The sequence below is a fragment of the Carassius auratus genome, chromosome 23, assembly GCF_003368295.1.
Source record: "Carassius auratus strain Wakin chromosome 23, ASM336829v1, whole genome shotgun sequence".
NCBI lineage: Eukaryota > Metazoa > Chordata > Actinopteri > Cypriniformes > Cyprinidae > Carassius > Carassius auratus.
Genome location: NC_039265.1, coordinates 3,708,030 through 3,725,809, shown reverse-complemented (window position 1 = coordinate 3,725,809; position 17,780 = coordinate 3,708,030). Strand labels below are relative to the sequence as shown.

At 35.9% G+C, this 17,780-nt stretch overlaps 1 protein-coding gene across 2 annotated transcripts; it reads right to left on the bottom strand.

Annotated features, from left to right (window-relative positions):
* Positions 1–6,572: 6,572 nt before the first annotated feature.
* Positions 6,573–16,946, bottom strand: LOC113041013 (potassium voltage-gated channel subfamily A member 2-like). Of its 2 annotated transcripts, XM_026199264.1 has the most exons (3): positions 16,670–16,946; positions 15,614–15,979; positions 6,573–13,510 (listed from the first exon to the last, which is right to left on the bottom strand). In XM_026199264.1, exon 3 carries the CDS (start codon positions 13,404–13,406, stop codon positions 11,925–11,927), a length of 1,482 nt encoding a protein of 493 aa, XP_026055049.1. In that variant the 5' UTR covers positions 13,407–13,510; positions 15,614–15,979; positions 16,670–16,946; the 3' UTR covers positions 6,573–11,924. The 2 variants fall into 2 exon arrangements, with proteins under 2 accessions (XP_026055049.1, XP_026055050.1); XM_026199265.1 differs by lacking the exon at positions 15,614–15,979.
* Positions 16,947–17,780: the final 834 nt, after the last annotated feature.

Here is a 17,780-nt window from a genome sequence, read left to right as displayed (position 1 = left end):
TACCCCGAGCATCAATCAATTAATGACTTGTTTTCACTTAATGCATAGTGTGTGTGTGTGTGTGTGTGCGTGCGTGCGTGTGTGTAAACGTGTATAAATCAATATATTCTTTAGACTCATCCCCAGGTCTTCTGTCCTGTGTGGAGCACACGCCCCCTGCAGGCCGCTGAGAGATGCTGCATCTGAAAATACTGCCCTCTTTAATCAAGAACCGAGTATGAATTCATGCATTTGACGTGAACTGAATTTCACTGAGAGCAGCACTGCTATATTAAGTCTAGCGACTTGAATTATATGATTCTTAATGGTTTTCCTATTTTGAATATAAAGTGAATAAAGTCATGTTAAGATGACATGTTTGTTTAAAGGGAATTATTAAAGGAGACGAATTGTTGAATTAACTCGTTATTTCTGTTTTCTTCACGTGCAAAAAGTATTCTCGTAGCTTGGTAAAATTAGGGTTGAACCGCATTTAAGACCGCATTGTGAGACAAGAGGATGAATAAGTATGACATTAATAATAAAAATAATGCTCTTGAGTTGTTGATGTTTCTTCTTCTTCTTCTTCTTCTTCTTCTTCTTTTTCTTCTTCTTCTTCTTCTTTTCTCGTAGACCCTGTCAAGATGCATTTCTAATACATTTCAAAAACTTTTGTCATTGTGGGGACTGGCCTGCAGGTCTCCATGAGGGATGAAAAATATAACAAATAGTAAATTATGTTTATCTGAAAGTGTAACAATGCAAACAGGTTTTCTGCAAGGGTTTAGGGGATCGAAAATATATTGTTTGGTCAGTATAAAAGTAATAGAAGTCTATGTAAAGTCCCCACAATTCACAGAAACAAACGTTTGTGTGTGATTCAATAAGGATTCAAGTAAAGTGTTATATATTGTAAGAGAACACGATGAGAAATAAATGTAAGAACATCCATTGTTTTCATGCAGGTTTTACTCTCCGCATGAATATAGCCTGTAAAAAAGGTAAATGTATAAGAGCATTGAATATTCTGGCCTACTGGTTGCAGGAGCTGAAATGTCACCCAGCATCAGTCCAAACAGATAAACACACACATTCACACCAAAGGTTTGGTCTGGCTCGTTTCAGGAGGAGGAGGTCTTGATTTACAGTGTGTGACAGAGAATATGACGGCACAGTCATTTCATATATTCTCATCTCATCCCAGCAGACAGGACGGGTCCAAAAATATCCTAGTCCATGAATATTTTACAGCAGCGTACTTTCTTCTGTGATGACTTGCTCTCTATTGTTCTCTCTTATTCATTCTATCTTTGCCAGTTTTCCCACGTATGGTGATAAAATAAAGAGGGAAAAGCTGACACTTTAACAAAACAAACCTGTATGACATTGCATTTTCCAGCTTTCCCAGCCTCAGTGTTTCTCTGACAGGATACTGATAGTGTGTCTATCTTCTCAATGCGGACTCATCCCTTCTTTCAGAGTGGAGCAACACAATCCATCATGTCTAATTCGATCCATTAAGAGGTGTGTTCTGTGTTTCTCTCCTCACTGAGCTCTCAGATGCTTATTAGAGCTGAAGTGGATGATGTGCTGAGTGACCATTAGCAGTCAATGACTGTTTTATTCTAGCAATTTCCACTCTGGCTGAAGCACTCTTCGCTTTGCTCTGCTGTCTGCTTTTTACCTCCAAATGTTTCATAACTTTTAAAAAAATATATATATATTCTGTGGCAGAAATTGAGACCTCTTTTAAAAACTTTGAATATTAGTGTAACAATCAGTCAAAACATTTTTGTAGGTCCAAAATGTATCTAGAATGTATATATATATATATATATATATATATATATATATATATATATATATATATATATATATATATATATATATATATAATTAAAATGACTTTTGAGCATGTGAGTAATAATAATAATCATAATAATAAATGAAGGTAAGAGAAGTTTACAAAACTAACATTGAATTAAAAGAAGAATCAAAAAGACAATCTACATTCACCATTTTTAGGTCATATGACATTAAGACAAAATAAAACATATTATAAAGCACACTGTAAAAAATAAGTGTAATTTTAACTGTAAAATTTTGTAAAAACGCTACGGAAAAAAACTGATAATAGGTTAACAGTAAGTTCCCGTACTATATACAGGGAAAAACTGTAAAAGTTCTAACAAAGCATTTAATGTAAATTTACAGTAAATTCTGTTAATTATACAGCTTTTAGAAGTAAAAAAAGAACAAATCAATGTATAATTTACAGTCTAAAACTTTTTAAATAGTTCTTGTTATCAGTTATGTACATTTGAGCTTTATGTTACATCTTCTGTTGCTTAATGAAAGTTTTTTGCATTATTTAAGTATCACGTGTGTTACCATGATGGTGTTTTGTGTTTCCATAAATGTGCACCTTCTATATGTTAATATAAACTTCTGCTTGTGGTGAAGCTACTTGTGATGAGCTTTGATACTTCATGTGGCTTTCTCTTATACAGTACCATCTTTATTATTATGGTGGTTGTCAGTATTTTCAAGGTACAAAACAGATTTAATTTTGTGTGTTGTTGAATTTACTGGTTTATATTCACATTTTCTTGTTTGTAAATTACAGCTTTATATTGTAAAATTAACAGTTTTTGACGTAAATGTGTTTACAGTTTTCTGTATTTTTACAAAATTATTCTGGCAACCACAGCTGCCAAAAAGTTTTTGTAAAAACAACAAGAAATTTTTTACAGTGCATGCTTCCCATTTTCAGTTGGTTGGACAAAAAAAGTGGAAAAATGAAGAAGAAAACAACAAAGAAAATGAAAAAAGGAAGAGAAAAAAGATAAAAAGAAACAAAAAGATGCATCAATCAAACCGTGGTTTGTTTTATCAGTTTATCAGAGCTCTTTCTTCAGTGTCAGTGTTTAAAAAAGAAACATTAAGGGCCTTACAGAACCTAAAAATTAATAAATTAATTCATCTTGGAGCTTTTTTCATATATGCATGACATATATGAAAAAATCCAGTATTATCCAGTATTATAAATTTAGTTAAATATTCATGGCACATGCTTCTAAATATATAGGCCAGGAACTATTATGCTGATCCTATTATATTTCTGATCCTTTGTTCTGTATCCGGAGAATTAAAAATATCTTACCTTACATCTATATACAGGAAAATCACATGTTGGGTTTAACTGCAAGTCATCCTATCTCAACAAAACTGACAAGCTATGTAAAAAAACAACAACACACATATCTACAGTGAACGTTAATTTAATACATTGTACTTCCACATCCAAACCAAACATTTCTGTTGTAGTAAGGCACTGGGTCACAGGCAGAAATGAAGAGTAGTTTGTCTGAGCTATCACTGACTCTTCTGCTGTGCTAGAGGTGAAAGGGGAGTAAAGGCCAGAGCCTTTATCAATTACCATCGACCCTCAGCTATATTGATCCACTGTGGTTTCAGCACTTCCTCACCAGACTCGAATAATCTTGAGCAGCTGCATTAGGGTTATATGCAGGTTTTGTGGAGCCATGACCAAGACAGCATGCAGAAAGAAAGTTTTTCTAGCCCTGTGGAGGACTGTCATGCACCTGTTTTATTTGAGGGGGCGCTAGTCTGGTAATCGAGTGAAATGGAACAGTGAGCAAGAAATGTAATATAGTTTGAATGGCCTCGACATATCCAGCAAGCTACCCTTTTGGTCAATTACTCAACTAATTAAGATGCTGCTAATTAACATATTTGCATATGAGTGCAACATTACCCACCCACTGTTCAATGGACTTGGTTCTGGAAGTATCTGGAAGAACATTTGTTTTCCCCCATAAATCCTAGAGTTATAATCCATGGACCAGCTCAACCAGCCACTAGGTGAATCACAACATTACAAACTTGTATCGGACAAAAAGGCAATGGTTGGGTACATGACTTTATACTATATAACTATAAATATACTATATAACAGCCTTAATGTGGACAAAAACTACAAATCTTACAAGCATTGCTAGGGACATAATAGAATTTAAAACGTTAACACTATTAATTATATATGATTAGTGAGGGAGACTGAATATATACATTATTTACAGAGCTTCATGGGAGTGGGCAGGCCCTAAAGAGTTAACTTTGCTTTAATTTGCTAGTAGCGATTTTCTGATAGGTGTTGATAGGAATTGACTAATTTATTTTTTAATTAATAAACTAATTAATTTTAACTACATTTAAATAAACAAATTTAGATGATTAACTTTCAACCGATTCTTTTTTTTAATGTAGCAAAACATCTAATAATAATAATAATAATAAATAAATAATAATAATAATTGTTTGCAACCACTTACCTTAAAACTATTTTGTATAATTATTATTATTATTTTCAATGCAGTGATTCCTCTGCTTAACATGCTTATTGTAAACGTAAACTGAAATCATGCTGGCTGGTGGCGAAGGATATACGGTAACGTCACTTAACAACATTATCACAGGTTTGTTATAAACGATGTATATCTTATCATTTAAAGTCATTCCCACAATAGCTAAAATGTATCTTTGGTTTTAAAGCCCTACTGTTGCACTATAGGACACACATTTAACACACATATTTAAAGAAAAGTGCTCATCAGCGCCCCCTATGCCTAATATTTCATACTAATAATCAACAGACAATTCAAATTATTTATCATTAACATAACCAATGCCAGCATGAAAATCAAAACAATATGGAAGACAGATTAATCCTGCATGTATGGTAAATAAATAACTTGATTAATAAATGAGGCTTGTGTTGAGAGATGCAAGTGAAAAGTACTTTCGCTCTCGAGCGAAGAAGGCATATTACAAACTGTAATCAGTGTTATTTTACTATAACTTTTATCTAATGTTATTTATTAATATTTTTTATACTTCAGTTTTAATTTTAGTTTAGGTTTGTGCAATGTTTCATTATTTGCTTTTGTGATTATTATTATTTGTAATTATATAAATAATTATTTAAAAATATATATAATATGTATTTAATATTTCTGTAGAGATTTAATATATTTTAATGTCATTTCCATTTATTTCAGTACCTTAAAATTATTTATCAGTTTTAACTATTATTATTATAGGTTTGTTTCATTCAGTTTTTATACTTTATTGCAATTTTATTTCAATTGACAAAATTGATTTTAATAGTTGTAGTTAATTGTAAGATCACTGGCTGTAATTAATTATGATCAGATCATCTCTCACACCTTCTGTTGCCGGTTTCTTTACTGAGCTGATGAGGAACACAAGATGATGGTTTGCTCTTAACAAGGTGTTAGAAGCTACACCTGCTCTCACAGACTCATTCATCTAGCTGTAAGTTTCAATGTACTGTATCTGATCTATGTCTCATAGGTAACACTTGTGGGGAAAGCATCATAACCCTTCATATGAATGACTCAAGTAACTCATATATTCTAATAATGACGTAATGACTCAGAAAGTGAATCTCCCTCAGATGGTGTTTTTGGATCAATAGCCATCAGCTGCCAGGACTCCTGTCTACTGCATGCCATCTCATCTCAGACAGTCTGTCGGACCTCCTCACTAACAACAGGAGAACAGAGGTGTCTGCAGCAGAGTGAGCTCCTGTGGCGGTGACAGTGGGGTGCTAATGGTGTTGGCCAGGTTTGGAGCAGCTGAGATGAACAGATGAGAGAGACGGGCCGGTGGAAGGTGAGATCTCCGCCTGTCACGGGAAGCTGAAAATGTTTGCTCTCCCACAGGTTATGCATTGCTCCATAAGGAGTGGATTATAAATAGATGACTTTGCTCTCTCTGTGCAACATAGAGTGGATTTAGCTTCACTTAGGAGCACAACACAATGCATTTGGATCATGGATCTTTCTGCTCGCTAACATTCAGTAGCAACAGAAAGATGCATGATGGCCTGGTGTACAGCAAAGAGCACCGGCTTTTTAAAACTTTGTAGAAACTTGTATACTGCTTCCACTTTAGACACCATTTCAACTTGCTGAATAACTTAAAACAAAATAAAAATCAAAAAAGCTAAAATTACACACACACACATAATTTTGGCTGAGCATGTGAAAAAAATAAAATAAACCCAACATCAAATAAAGAAAAAAATACTCTATACTCAATCTAGATTCACTACTTTTTAGTTCATTATTTAATAAAAAAAAAAAGTAATAATAAATAAAAAATGAAATAAAATATGGCAAATAGGTAAGAGAAGGTTTAAACCAACATTGAATAAAAAAAAAAAAGTTAAATAAATAAATAAAGCTCAAACAAAATCAGTATTCACCTTTTTTTCACGTAAAAAATAATTCAAATAAATAAATAAGTAAATAATGACAATTAAGAGGAGGTTATAAAAGTAACATTGAATAAAAAAGAAAAAAAATATAATCTACATTCACTATTTCTAGGTCATGTGACATTAAGCATGTGAATGATAAAATAAAGTAAAATTATATAAAAGACCAAATGAATCAGCCAGTAACCACTAATAGTTTGATGAATGAATCAACCAACATCACCATCATCCCAAAATTAAAGAGACAGAAAAAAACCACGAGTCATTGTAAGCTTATTATGATTTATAATATACTCATCCTCATAATCATTATTAATAGATCTCTTTACAGTTATAATCTTTTGGAAGGAAAGATGCATCTCTTGTTCTCTTTCCAAGATTGTCTTTTAGGTTTAGCATTAGCGTCCAGTGGTCCTTGTAAAGTGCATGACATTTATCACATCCAGAGAATGTACTGAGTCCTCCATCTTTCCGTTCTTCTGTCTGTTGTATTATTGTGCTCAGTTTTTTTTTTTTTTTTTTTGTCTTTATCCTAGAAAACAAAAGGTCTGTACAAGAAATCAAAGATCAGGCCTCCTGGATGATAATGTGGGGACAGTGTCACATATACACATAGACACATGCAGACCAACACCTGATATCTCAGCTCATCCGCTGAAGTGCACAGTTCATTATCCGTCACCCTGTTGACATCGAGAGTATCTCCACAGACGTGCTGCTACACAGAAACAGAGCAGATGTTTCCTAAGGCCTTGTTCACACAGGCAGCACAAATTCAATTTTTCGGCAAATAATAGATCAAAATAGATCCAAATCACATTCACAGGTCGTCTGAAATGAAAGTTGGTTGATCAAAATCAGATTTTTGGAAATGTGTTTCAATAACCATGTTTCAATAAATAGAAGTACACTTTAGCATCATTTTTAAGAGAGTAGGACTTATGGAAGTAATAAATATTTCCAGTAATATATACTTTTTTAAATAGATTTGTAATAACATGTTTCTAACAAGCTGCAACTGATTACATTTAAAACATATTACATTTTAAATCAAAACATTTAAATTTTGTAAAATTTTAAAACATATTTAAATTTTCAAATAACACACTACAGTTCAAATTATATTCGAATACTGCACATGTGCTTTAGTGTTAGACACATATTTTAAAGCAAGACAAAAGTTTATTAAACCAATTATCTAAACAATTGTAAAAATTTAATTAGACATTATTACAGAGTGCACCTGCAATTATGTTCAGAAACACTAAATAGTGTCATCTTACACGAAATAATATGTGCAAGTGCAGACATTAATAATATTAATCTCTTCTGCAGGTTCAGATATTAATATAAGCGCAAATATCATTTCTGCAAGTGTAGATGTGTAAAAATGTACTTTTTAGCTTTGAAGTACACATTTAATACAATTAAGCACACATCTTTTTCACGCGGGTATGAATAGTCAGTTAGTTTTTCTCCTTGTAGTGAACTATGTGGAGTTTATTATATGCTACATAGAAAATGAATGCATTGGATCAATAAAATACACCACTATAAAAGAAAGTGACTTAGCATCATGCTAATGCTAAAGTCATTACTATAGAGAGCAGTATAGATACACTTTACTAGAGACTTAGCTAGAGTGTTTTAACATATCCAGTCACTTTAAACACTGTAGCGCAGACACTAGGTCAAAAACAACTGGATTTGTAAAACAAACCGGATTAATGTGCAGTGTGAACAAGGCCTGACTTTCACTTCAAAACAAGATGAGCTCCCCCCAAAACAGCTCTGTTAGGATCTGTTTCTGAATCATATCTGCTCATCTTTCCTCTCAATCTTGGTCTGATCATTCATCCACCCATCCTTATCTATATATACACTGTATTTCCATATTGCATACATGTTCATAGCAAATGTGGTCTTTTTTTATTATCCATAAATCATGCCTGAGTGTGAACAATAAAGCCTGTAATGACATTCAGTTGAATACTGATTAGATATAAAGGCGTGATTTGATTGCTTAGACATTAATATAACGCAATAATCAATAGGCAAAGCTTCTATGATAATTACAGTAGAGGTTATTTTGTGTGTGTGTTTGTGCTTAATGTATATGAAGTTTACTAGTACTACAATACATCTAGATTTGGATAAGGTTTAAAGGATATAATTGCAGCTGTGAATTTTGTCGACTATTAAGAAACTGCGTTACATGGCAGAGGTGTTTTAAAAAAGCTATAGCTTTTGTGTTAAGACAACAATGAAAGCAGCGGATTCTTTGAAAGTATCGTCACAAAGCTGTGTTTGACAGTATATAAGCATTAAAAGTATTCGAAATCTCTAGAGTATTACAAATGTACAGACTGACTGTCGTAGTGAATATATTTCAAAACAATATATTCGCAGTTTCAGACAGAACGAGGCAGCTATGGAGACACTATTAAATACGATACGATACGATTGAGAGCATCAGTTCAGCGTATTTTGCTACTAAACGCTTACGACATCTTATTAAGAATTCCTTCGTCTTGAAGACGATGCCCTGGCAGTGTAAAAGGGCTTGTTCAATTACTGCATACCCTCCTTTGCATGGACATCCATTATGAAAGGGCTTCTGCATGCATTCAGTAATGCACACAGAAAAGAAAAAAATAACATTGAGAAAGTATGTTTCGTGATGGAATCAGTAAAAAAAAAAAAACAATCCAATGTGATTATAAACTAAGCTTTTCTTTGAAGGAGTGGATGCAAAATAATTGTATGTAATGAATAAATGCATTAAACTTTGACAAATAAGTCAACGCAATTTTTTTGTACCTCTCAAATTTCTTATAGTCTAATCAATTCATTCAACTTCCAACATTTTTTCTCGTCAAATATCGGATTTTGCTGAGCAATATGTCACATTATACAAGTAAAATGGGTTATGAACAGTTTCATGTTGACTTTAAGTGGCTTATCACATTCTTGACCCAAGTTCTTGTCTCCTATCCATTAAGGCTAAACGTAAATGTTATGGCTGCAATATGACACTCACTTTTCCAAGTCTCTGAGACCCTTCTTAAGCAACCTCTGCTTTCTCTAAACATTTACTTAAGACTGGTGAAAGCAGGTAGCATGGCTTAGCATAGGTTCAAACCCCAACCCTTACTCATTGAAGCTCTGGGCAGGGGAAGTAAAAGTGTTATTAGGTTAGGAAGTCTTGCATTTGGAAAGGATGGAGTGAATGGTGCACAACACTACTAGATATGGCAGTACTGCCTCACTGAGGGCTTTCAAAGTTTTCGGAGAGAATTTGCGTAGCCTTGGTGGCCGGAGGCCTACATCTCATTCGGCCAGCATAACAGCAAACATAGCGGCAGGGAGATCTGCCAAGTATTTTGGCAGTGGAGTGAATCTAATTCTGCGAAAAACCTTGGGCAATTCAACTGGGGTGGTAGGGTATGTAATGTTTAGTTCCCAGAGCTTTTTTACTTCTTAACTCTAAATTGCATAGGTCCTGACTTGGATTTCAAAACAGAAGGTTTTATGCTATTATTTCTTACTTTAAAGGCCCCATGAAATGGTTTTACAAAAAAACAATGCCACGACTAAAGACTGGAGAGAAAAAAGCTCTCAAAAATAAATGCATATTAAATAAATCAAATCAGTTGCAAGTGTAAAAAAAAACAGTAAAATTTTATTGTATTTGATTTATATGTTGCTTAAAAAAAGGATTTTATAAGTACACATGGCTACAATTTAATTGATATAATATGCTAACTGGGGACTAACCAGCTAAAATTAGCTTGCACTAGAAGAAGAGGACTTTCTCATTCTTGGGAGCACTAAATCAGCCAAATAAATAATAATAATAATAATAATAAAAACCTTTCCCTAAATAGATTATATAATCAGTATTTTGCTTCATTTTATCAGAAAGGCTGAAAATTGTAATTATGCTTGTATCTTAATATACTTCAAAAACTAAAAAAACACTAGCATTTCAATGGCCTCAAAATGAAAGCGGCAAAAGTCCATTTTTATTTCATGAGGTCTTTAACATTAATGCAACAGACAATGCTAGAGAAACCATCTTTAGTTATGACGATAAGCTACAGACGAAACGTATCAAATGTACCACAAAACCATCAGAATCCATTGTTATTAAATCAGGAATTTAGATTTTGCAGAGTTAGATCTCCCCCATATCCAAATGTCTTAATTGGTGCATTTCACCCTTCCTCCAAACAAAGAAATTAACAACCTTGATGGTATGTATTAGCCTACTAACAAAGAAAACTATTTGCAAAATCTTGCAACCTTAAAACAAAAATAAGCATTTTTAATATTGCACATACCGTTAATCTCACAGAGAAAAATATTGATATTGATAAAGTTATGAATACTTATTACTGGTTCTGTAAGTATCATTCTTACTACATGCATGCTACAAGGAATGTGTACCAGACATGCACCACAAAAGTAGCTGAATATTTCCTATCTCTTACAAAAGCTATTCAAGGAAGCATCAGTTTTATCCAAATTCTCCAGCATCATATTATGAGCAGGATGCACCATGGAATGACACCAAAATGTAAAAAGAACATAAAAATGCAATAAATAACGGCAGTGAACTTCATCTTTGGTGACCTGACTTAGTGAGTTTGGCTGTTGTTGGCTGCACTGTCAGAGTAAAATATCTACACTCCCGCAGCCCCCCCGTCAGACGCTTGTAGGGGTAGATCATTGTTACAAAAGACATTTCTCATACACATGGAATGCTTGAAAGTTTACAATGCTGGGAAAAGTAAGTGACGTGAGGAAATGATGCAATGGAGGGAAGCTGCTCATGCAGTATAGTGGAATGATGATGATGGAAAAAGGGCGACTTCAAAACAATCTCCATTCCACTTTCAGGTCTGTTTACTTTAACGTGGGATGTACTGAGATCCTAGGCAGAAAACGGGGGGAAAATGGTCGTAGGAATAAAGAAAAATTAAAGCTTAATCAGCTTTCCAGGCCCCCAAGGTTGGTCATGCATGTATTTCTCCGTCACAAGATGGAATGTAACATTTTTAGGTACCGCACATGGTATGCTGTTGCGGCTGGCAGGACAGGCAGCGTTTGTGCATTCACAGAGAGATACATCCTCCATGGTGATTCTTCACGAATATATATGAACTCCTCCATGTTTTAAAGCCACTAATCAATTTGGAGTGACAAAATTCCCAGGTACAAATACACTCAAGGGGTCCTCAGGTTGGCAGTAAATGGGTGAATGGGAGTCAGGAATTGGTCCCTCTATGCTACGCTTGCATCTATCAGGCTACGATTTGGCTACTGTTGCAAGCAGAACGACTACTAGAACAGTCACACAGAAAAGACAAACTCCATGCAGACACTGAACACGAAGATGCAAAACAACGTCCCCTACCAATCGAGTTTTCCAGAACTTGTGACAGGTAATGGGGATGGAATGATGGAGAGGTCTTCTTTACTGATGCATCGCTCAAATGGATGCATTTCAGTTCTCCCATCTTGAAACTCCTGCACGAGGCGTCTGAAGCCTTCAAAACCAGGAGTCTGTACTCCCCTACCTTATCTCACTTTTCTTCGTCAAGGCAGTTCAAAGCGGTTATACATCTGTAAGCATTTTGGTGATGTTAACATAGTTAGTGTTGGTTAGGGTGCAGTTACCAGTCTTGTTCTCCTCTCGAAAGTCCTCGTTGCTGTTGTTAACAGCTTCTTGAATTTCCATGTAGTCAGACTTGCTCATGGTTGACCCGCTGCGGCTCTTTTTCAGATCCTCCGAGGAGTCTATCTTGGGGACGCTGGTCACGTTAAGGTACTGGGCCTGTTCCTCGCCCTCTGTCTCTCGATGGTAGAAGTAGTTGAAGTTGGAGACTATGACAGGCACGGGCAAGGCAATGGTCAGCACACCAGCGATAGCGCACAGAGATCCTACAATCTTGCCTCCAATGGTTGTTGGAACCATGTCACCATACCCTACTGTCGTCATTGTGACCACGGCCCACCAGAAAGCATCAGGGATGCTAATAAACTGTGAGTCAGCCTCGTCCGCCTCAGCGAAGTAGACGGCACTCGAAAAGAGGATGACTCCAATGAAGAGAAAGAAGATAAGCAGACCTAGCTCCCTCATGCTGGCCTTGAGCGTTTGCCCAAGAATCTGCAGCCCTTTCGAGTGCCGGGACAATTTGAAGATCCTGAAGACTCGTACTAATCTGATAACCCTCAAGATGGCAAGCGACATGGCTTGCTGCCCTTGTTGGCCATCCTCTGGCTTCTCTGCTAGCTCTGTGCCCAAGGTGATAAAGTAAGGTATTATAGCCACAATATCAATGATGTTCATTATATTGACAAAGAAGCCTGCTTTGCTGGGACACGCAAAGAAACGCACCAGGAACTCGAAGGAGAACCATATGATGCAAAGGGTCTCCAGGATGAAGAAGGGGTCAGTAAAGTAGGTGGAGGTGTAAGTATTTGTTGAGTTGGAGCCCATGGAAATTTTGTCCGGGTCCAGGTCCTCACTGCGAAAAACTGGAAGGGTCTCCAGGCAAAAACTGACTATAGATATGAGGATGACCATGACGGAAATGATGGCAATAATTCGGGCAGGCCCTGAACTTTCAGGGTACTCAAAGAGCAGCCACACCTGCCTCTGAAACTCATTTTCTGGCAGGAGTTTCTCCTCTTCCTTAATAAATCCTTCATCCTCCCGGAAAATCTCGATGGCTTCTTCCCCAAGCTCATAAAAACGTATCTCCTCAGAAAAAATATCCAATGTCACATTGACAGGCCTCCTTAGCCTGCCACCTGACTGGTAGTAATAGAGAATGGCGTCAAAACTTGGGCGGTTCCTGTCGAAAAAGTACTCATTCCTCAGAGGGTCAAAGTAGCGCATTCTCTTTTTGGGGTCCCCAAGCAATGTCTCGGGGAACTGAGACAGAGTTTTGAGCTGTGTCTCAAAGCGGAGGCCAGAGATGTTAATGACCACCCTTTCGCAGCACTCATGATCTGGATCCGGGTCATACGTGTCCTGTGGTTGACCCGGGTGAGCTGCAGCTTCATCGACTGGGTCGCCTGTTGCAACAGTCATGCTGTGAATGAATGCAACCTGCAGTTTGGGGTCGGGATGTGATGGTGTTTCCTCAAAAAATTGGAGGCTTCCTTTCACTCCCTAACACCACCCTCTTGCAAACACTGAAAGAAATATAAAGCAGAAGAAAAGATTACTTAGGCCAACATGCATTCAACATGCTCACTGCAAGAATGCAATAGATATGCATTTATTCTACTCTTACTGGGAGTTTATTTGGCTTCCTCAACACAATGCATAAAGCACTCATTTTGTTTTTGAACTAATATAGCAAGTTATTCAAACACCATCAAATCTAAAATTAAAATGAAGAGACTTCAAAGCACTGCAAAAGGACCCAAAGCATTGCTTCTGAGGAAATACGCATAAAGTATGTCTCTACAAAACCAGAGCATCTAAAAACACCTATCAATCATTTGGAGAAGTCAGCCTGACCACTTTACACATTGTAGTTGCTTTTATCTGCCAAGTAGATCAATACTTGCCATGGCAAGACTGTATAATTCCTCTTAGGATTCAATTATGCACTGTAAATCTAATAACAGCCTGAGTGCACTTAAATCTTAATTAGATATTCCAAAACCTCCCCAAATGCATTTCACCAAGACAGCAAAACTACTTGAGAAAGACAGTTGAAGAAATGCAACAGTCTTCTACCTTAGTTCCCCATCAGTAGGTAAGATACACACACACACACACACACAAAAACACACGCACAGATATATATATATATATATATTAGGGGTGTAACGGTATGCAAAAATCACGATTCGGTATGTACCTCGGTTTTAAAATCATGGTTCGGTTTATTTTCGGTACAGTAAGGGAAAGAAATGTAAACATTAAACTGCAGGTTGTTTATAACTATAAACTTTTTTTGCAATTTGTTTACACTTTTTTTGTAAACACTTTTTAATAAAATAGAACATATATATATATATATATATATATATATATATATATATATATATATATATATATATATATATATATATATAAAATAAAAAAGAAATAAGAATAAGAAATAAAATAATGCTGCAAAGTTCTCCACTAAAATAAAATACTCTCATTCTCAAACCAATATCACATAATAAAATATAATGAAATGTATATATATATATATATATTTTTTTTATATAATTTTTTTTTTAAATATATATATACTTTTCCAAAGTGTAAAGTGCAGCAACAACAGTTTCAGTTTTTAGACCTGCTCAGATTTCGTTATAGTGTTGGCCCGATCGGAATTAAGAGCAAAGGTCTGTTTAAATGCCGACGGGAGCTGCGTTTGAATCACGGTAATTTTTTTTCCTAGTTGAAGTGATGTTCACACTCGCGCGATGCCTTTTGAAAACTTAAAAATTAGCTCCAGGGCGGGATTTGCGCTGTACGTGGAGTCTTCCGCCACTTAATATGTTCGTCTGGAAACACGAAAATGTACCTATGTTCCGCACACAAAATATTGCATTCGATCATTCGGTGCACCGTACCGACAGCCCTGTACTGAAATGGTCCGGTACGAATACACGTACGTTACACCCCTAATATATATATATATATATATATATATATATATATATATATATATATATATATATATATATATATATATATATATATATATAACATGTACGTTTATGCACGTTTAATTTATCAATTAAGGGCTGTACAGTGTATACCTTTTAGGGTTGTAGTTGGAAAAATACATTTACATGCTGTAAAATAATTGCAGTATTGCTGTATTTTATTTTATTTTTTTATTTTTTTTTTAAATACTGCAGAAGCTCTTGAAATAATTTTAGACAGTTATTTATTTTAAATGTAATGAAGCCTGCATCCCTACTGCTTAAACCTGGTCTCAAGCTGGTCTCTCATCATGCCTAAGCTGTTGCTCAGAAGGTTTAGCAATCAGGCCAGCCGGTTACTCAGTCTGAGCATGCAGCTGAAAAATGCCCCAAAACCATCCAACAGGCTGAGAGAGCAGCTAAGACCAACAAACTAAGATTTCTTTTTAGCTGGGAATGTTATCTAAAGCACAGACAACCACGTTAATCATAGCAGTGTGACTAATTAAACATACTCCGTGTGCTATTCAAAAAAATAATAATAATAATAATAAAAAAAACTTAGCTTCCAAGAAGTCAGTCAGCTCAACATCCACAGACAGTGCAACACCAATAAGCAACGAGTAGGTTACACAAGCTTACCTGCAAGCACCAAGCGTCCCCAAAGCGCCAGAGAAATCATTTGCCAAATGATTATGTTTACATGACACCGACAGGACTAATAAAACGTCTCGTTGCCAGGGTCAGTGGTGTCTTTCAGCAGCCATTCATTACAGGTACTGCAACGATCCCGGTCCTCCTCCCAACCGCTGCGCGTATGCGCCTCCAGGACAAACGGGAAACATACAGCAGCTTGTCTCAAAGAAATTAAAGAGGCCAAGCGAAGGGGACTCCCTTAAGGTGTTATTTGCAAAGAGCTTCCCATCGAAACGGTCCAGAGATGCTAAGGTCAGCAAAATCTGACGCCCCCTGTGTCCTCACAGTGTTGTCTCGACTCAATTCAGAGATCTGCAAAGAAACAGGGGAGCTGTTTGCGCTGGGCGTCGCCTCAAACATGCTCACATTATACAAGATAGTAACATTTAACACAAGAGACTGAGGAGTATTGCCTGAATACGTGTGGCCGCTCGAGTTTGGTGGCCAAAATGATGCTCTGAGGAGTGGCAACATCTTGTTGTTGAGCAAACGCGCTCATCTTACGGGCAGAAATCCATAGAGCATCACGTTTCAGATGTTCCCAGTCATCATTTCGCTGTTTTTTTGTTTGCTTTCCCCGTTGCGCAAAGACAGCGTCCGTTTTTAAGGTGTTATCCAATTGCCCGAAAACAAGTTTTTTGTTTGTTTGTTTTTTTATTACAGGACACATATTCAGAATCCAGGCTCATGCACCCATGAAAAACACATCACACCGGCTGTGATCAGTGTTTTAACCCCTTCAAGCAAGCGCGGGGTGTCTGCAGTGACATGCTTCAGCAAAAGGCTCCTCTCTCTGTGGATGATCAAAGCATGCCCATGCATTACTGTGCTAAAGGCATTCAAGCATTTCGTTTCACTCAAGGCATTGATGCATCAAAGCATGCATTTAAATATATAAATCTATATAATTTTTTAAAATAATTAAACAAAAATAAAAAGTCAACCTTCCCGAGTCCCAAAATATCCATCGACTTATACACAGGGATTCACTCGTGCGCTTACTTGTGCTCTCCTCGTTCATGTTAGGGAGTGGCGCGGCGCGAGCGAGCCATTTCATGTCAAAGTCCAACTTTTCGTCTTTTACTCATAATTATTGTGTAAGAGCGAGCGGTATAGGCTGCAGTTAGGCACTGCTGCGCATACAAAGGGACTAGAGTGGTCTGTACTGCTTGCCACCACTCCTTACCGCTGTGGAGCGTGGGCAAATTAAAGGGGAAGCGCCTCCTCTGCGCTAACACAGCTGCTGGTGCTTCTGCTGCTGCTGGTACCTCACCACTCAGACTCATCCCAGAGGCTGTGTTATCACAGTCAGTCCCTGCGTCCCAATGTGCGTACTAGTCACCCTATCTGCCCTAAATAGTTTTGAAAATGACTAATATCAGGATGGGTATGCACATTGGGATGAAGGCAATTACATTTTATTACAAATATCCGTATATTTATCGAAAAATGTTTTAAAATATCTATTTATTTAAAATATTATATATATATATGCAGTATTTTAAAGCAGACGAATAAGAATAATTTGTAAATATAAAATAATGAAATTATAAGTCGGCATATTACATATTTGTATGCATAATATTATTGTTAATTATAAATATCATAGTTATATACATTCGATATATACATTTTACATAATATTTATTATTAACATGTAAAAATAGTGTTTAGATAGTATAAAAATATAGTATAAAAACACGTTCTATTAAGATAAATAGTACAAAATAGTAGACCTATTAAATCAATGTGTAACTGTTTTAATATATTATTCTAAAATACTCTAAATAAATGTAGTAATGTCTTCTCTATACTAATTATCAGTATAAATCCCATTTTTGATTTAAAAAAAAAAAATGTATTTGTAAAACATGTTCATATATTTTAAAATATATTGTCACAATACGTTGCTGCAGGAAAAAACTTAGGAGACGCAGAGTAGCAATCACAGTCTTTAATGACAAAAACACAGGATAATGTACAATAGGAGCTATAGGCAAACACACATAGAAACAAGCAGACCCGACAGAGACAGACTGGAGGGACTGGGACTTAAATACAGGGGATGATTAATAAAACTAGATAAAAACTAAACGTGGAGTGGAATCATAAT

What these genes read in the sequence shown, in the direction of transcription:
- LOC113041013 (XM_026199264.1), bottom strand. Translation starts at nt 13,406, where the DNA reads ATGACTGTTGCAACAGGCGACCCAGTCGATGAAGCTGCAGCTCACCCG.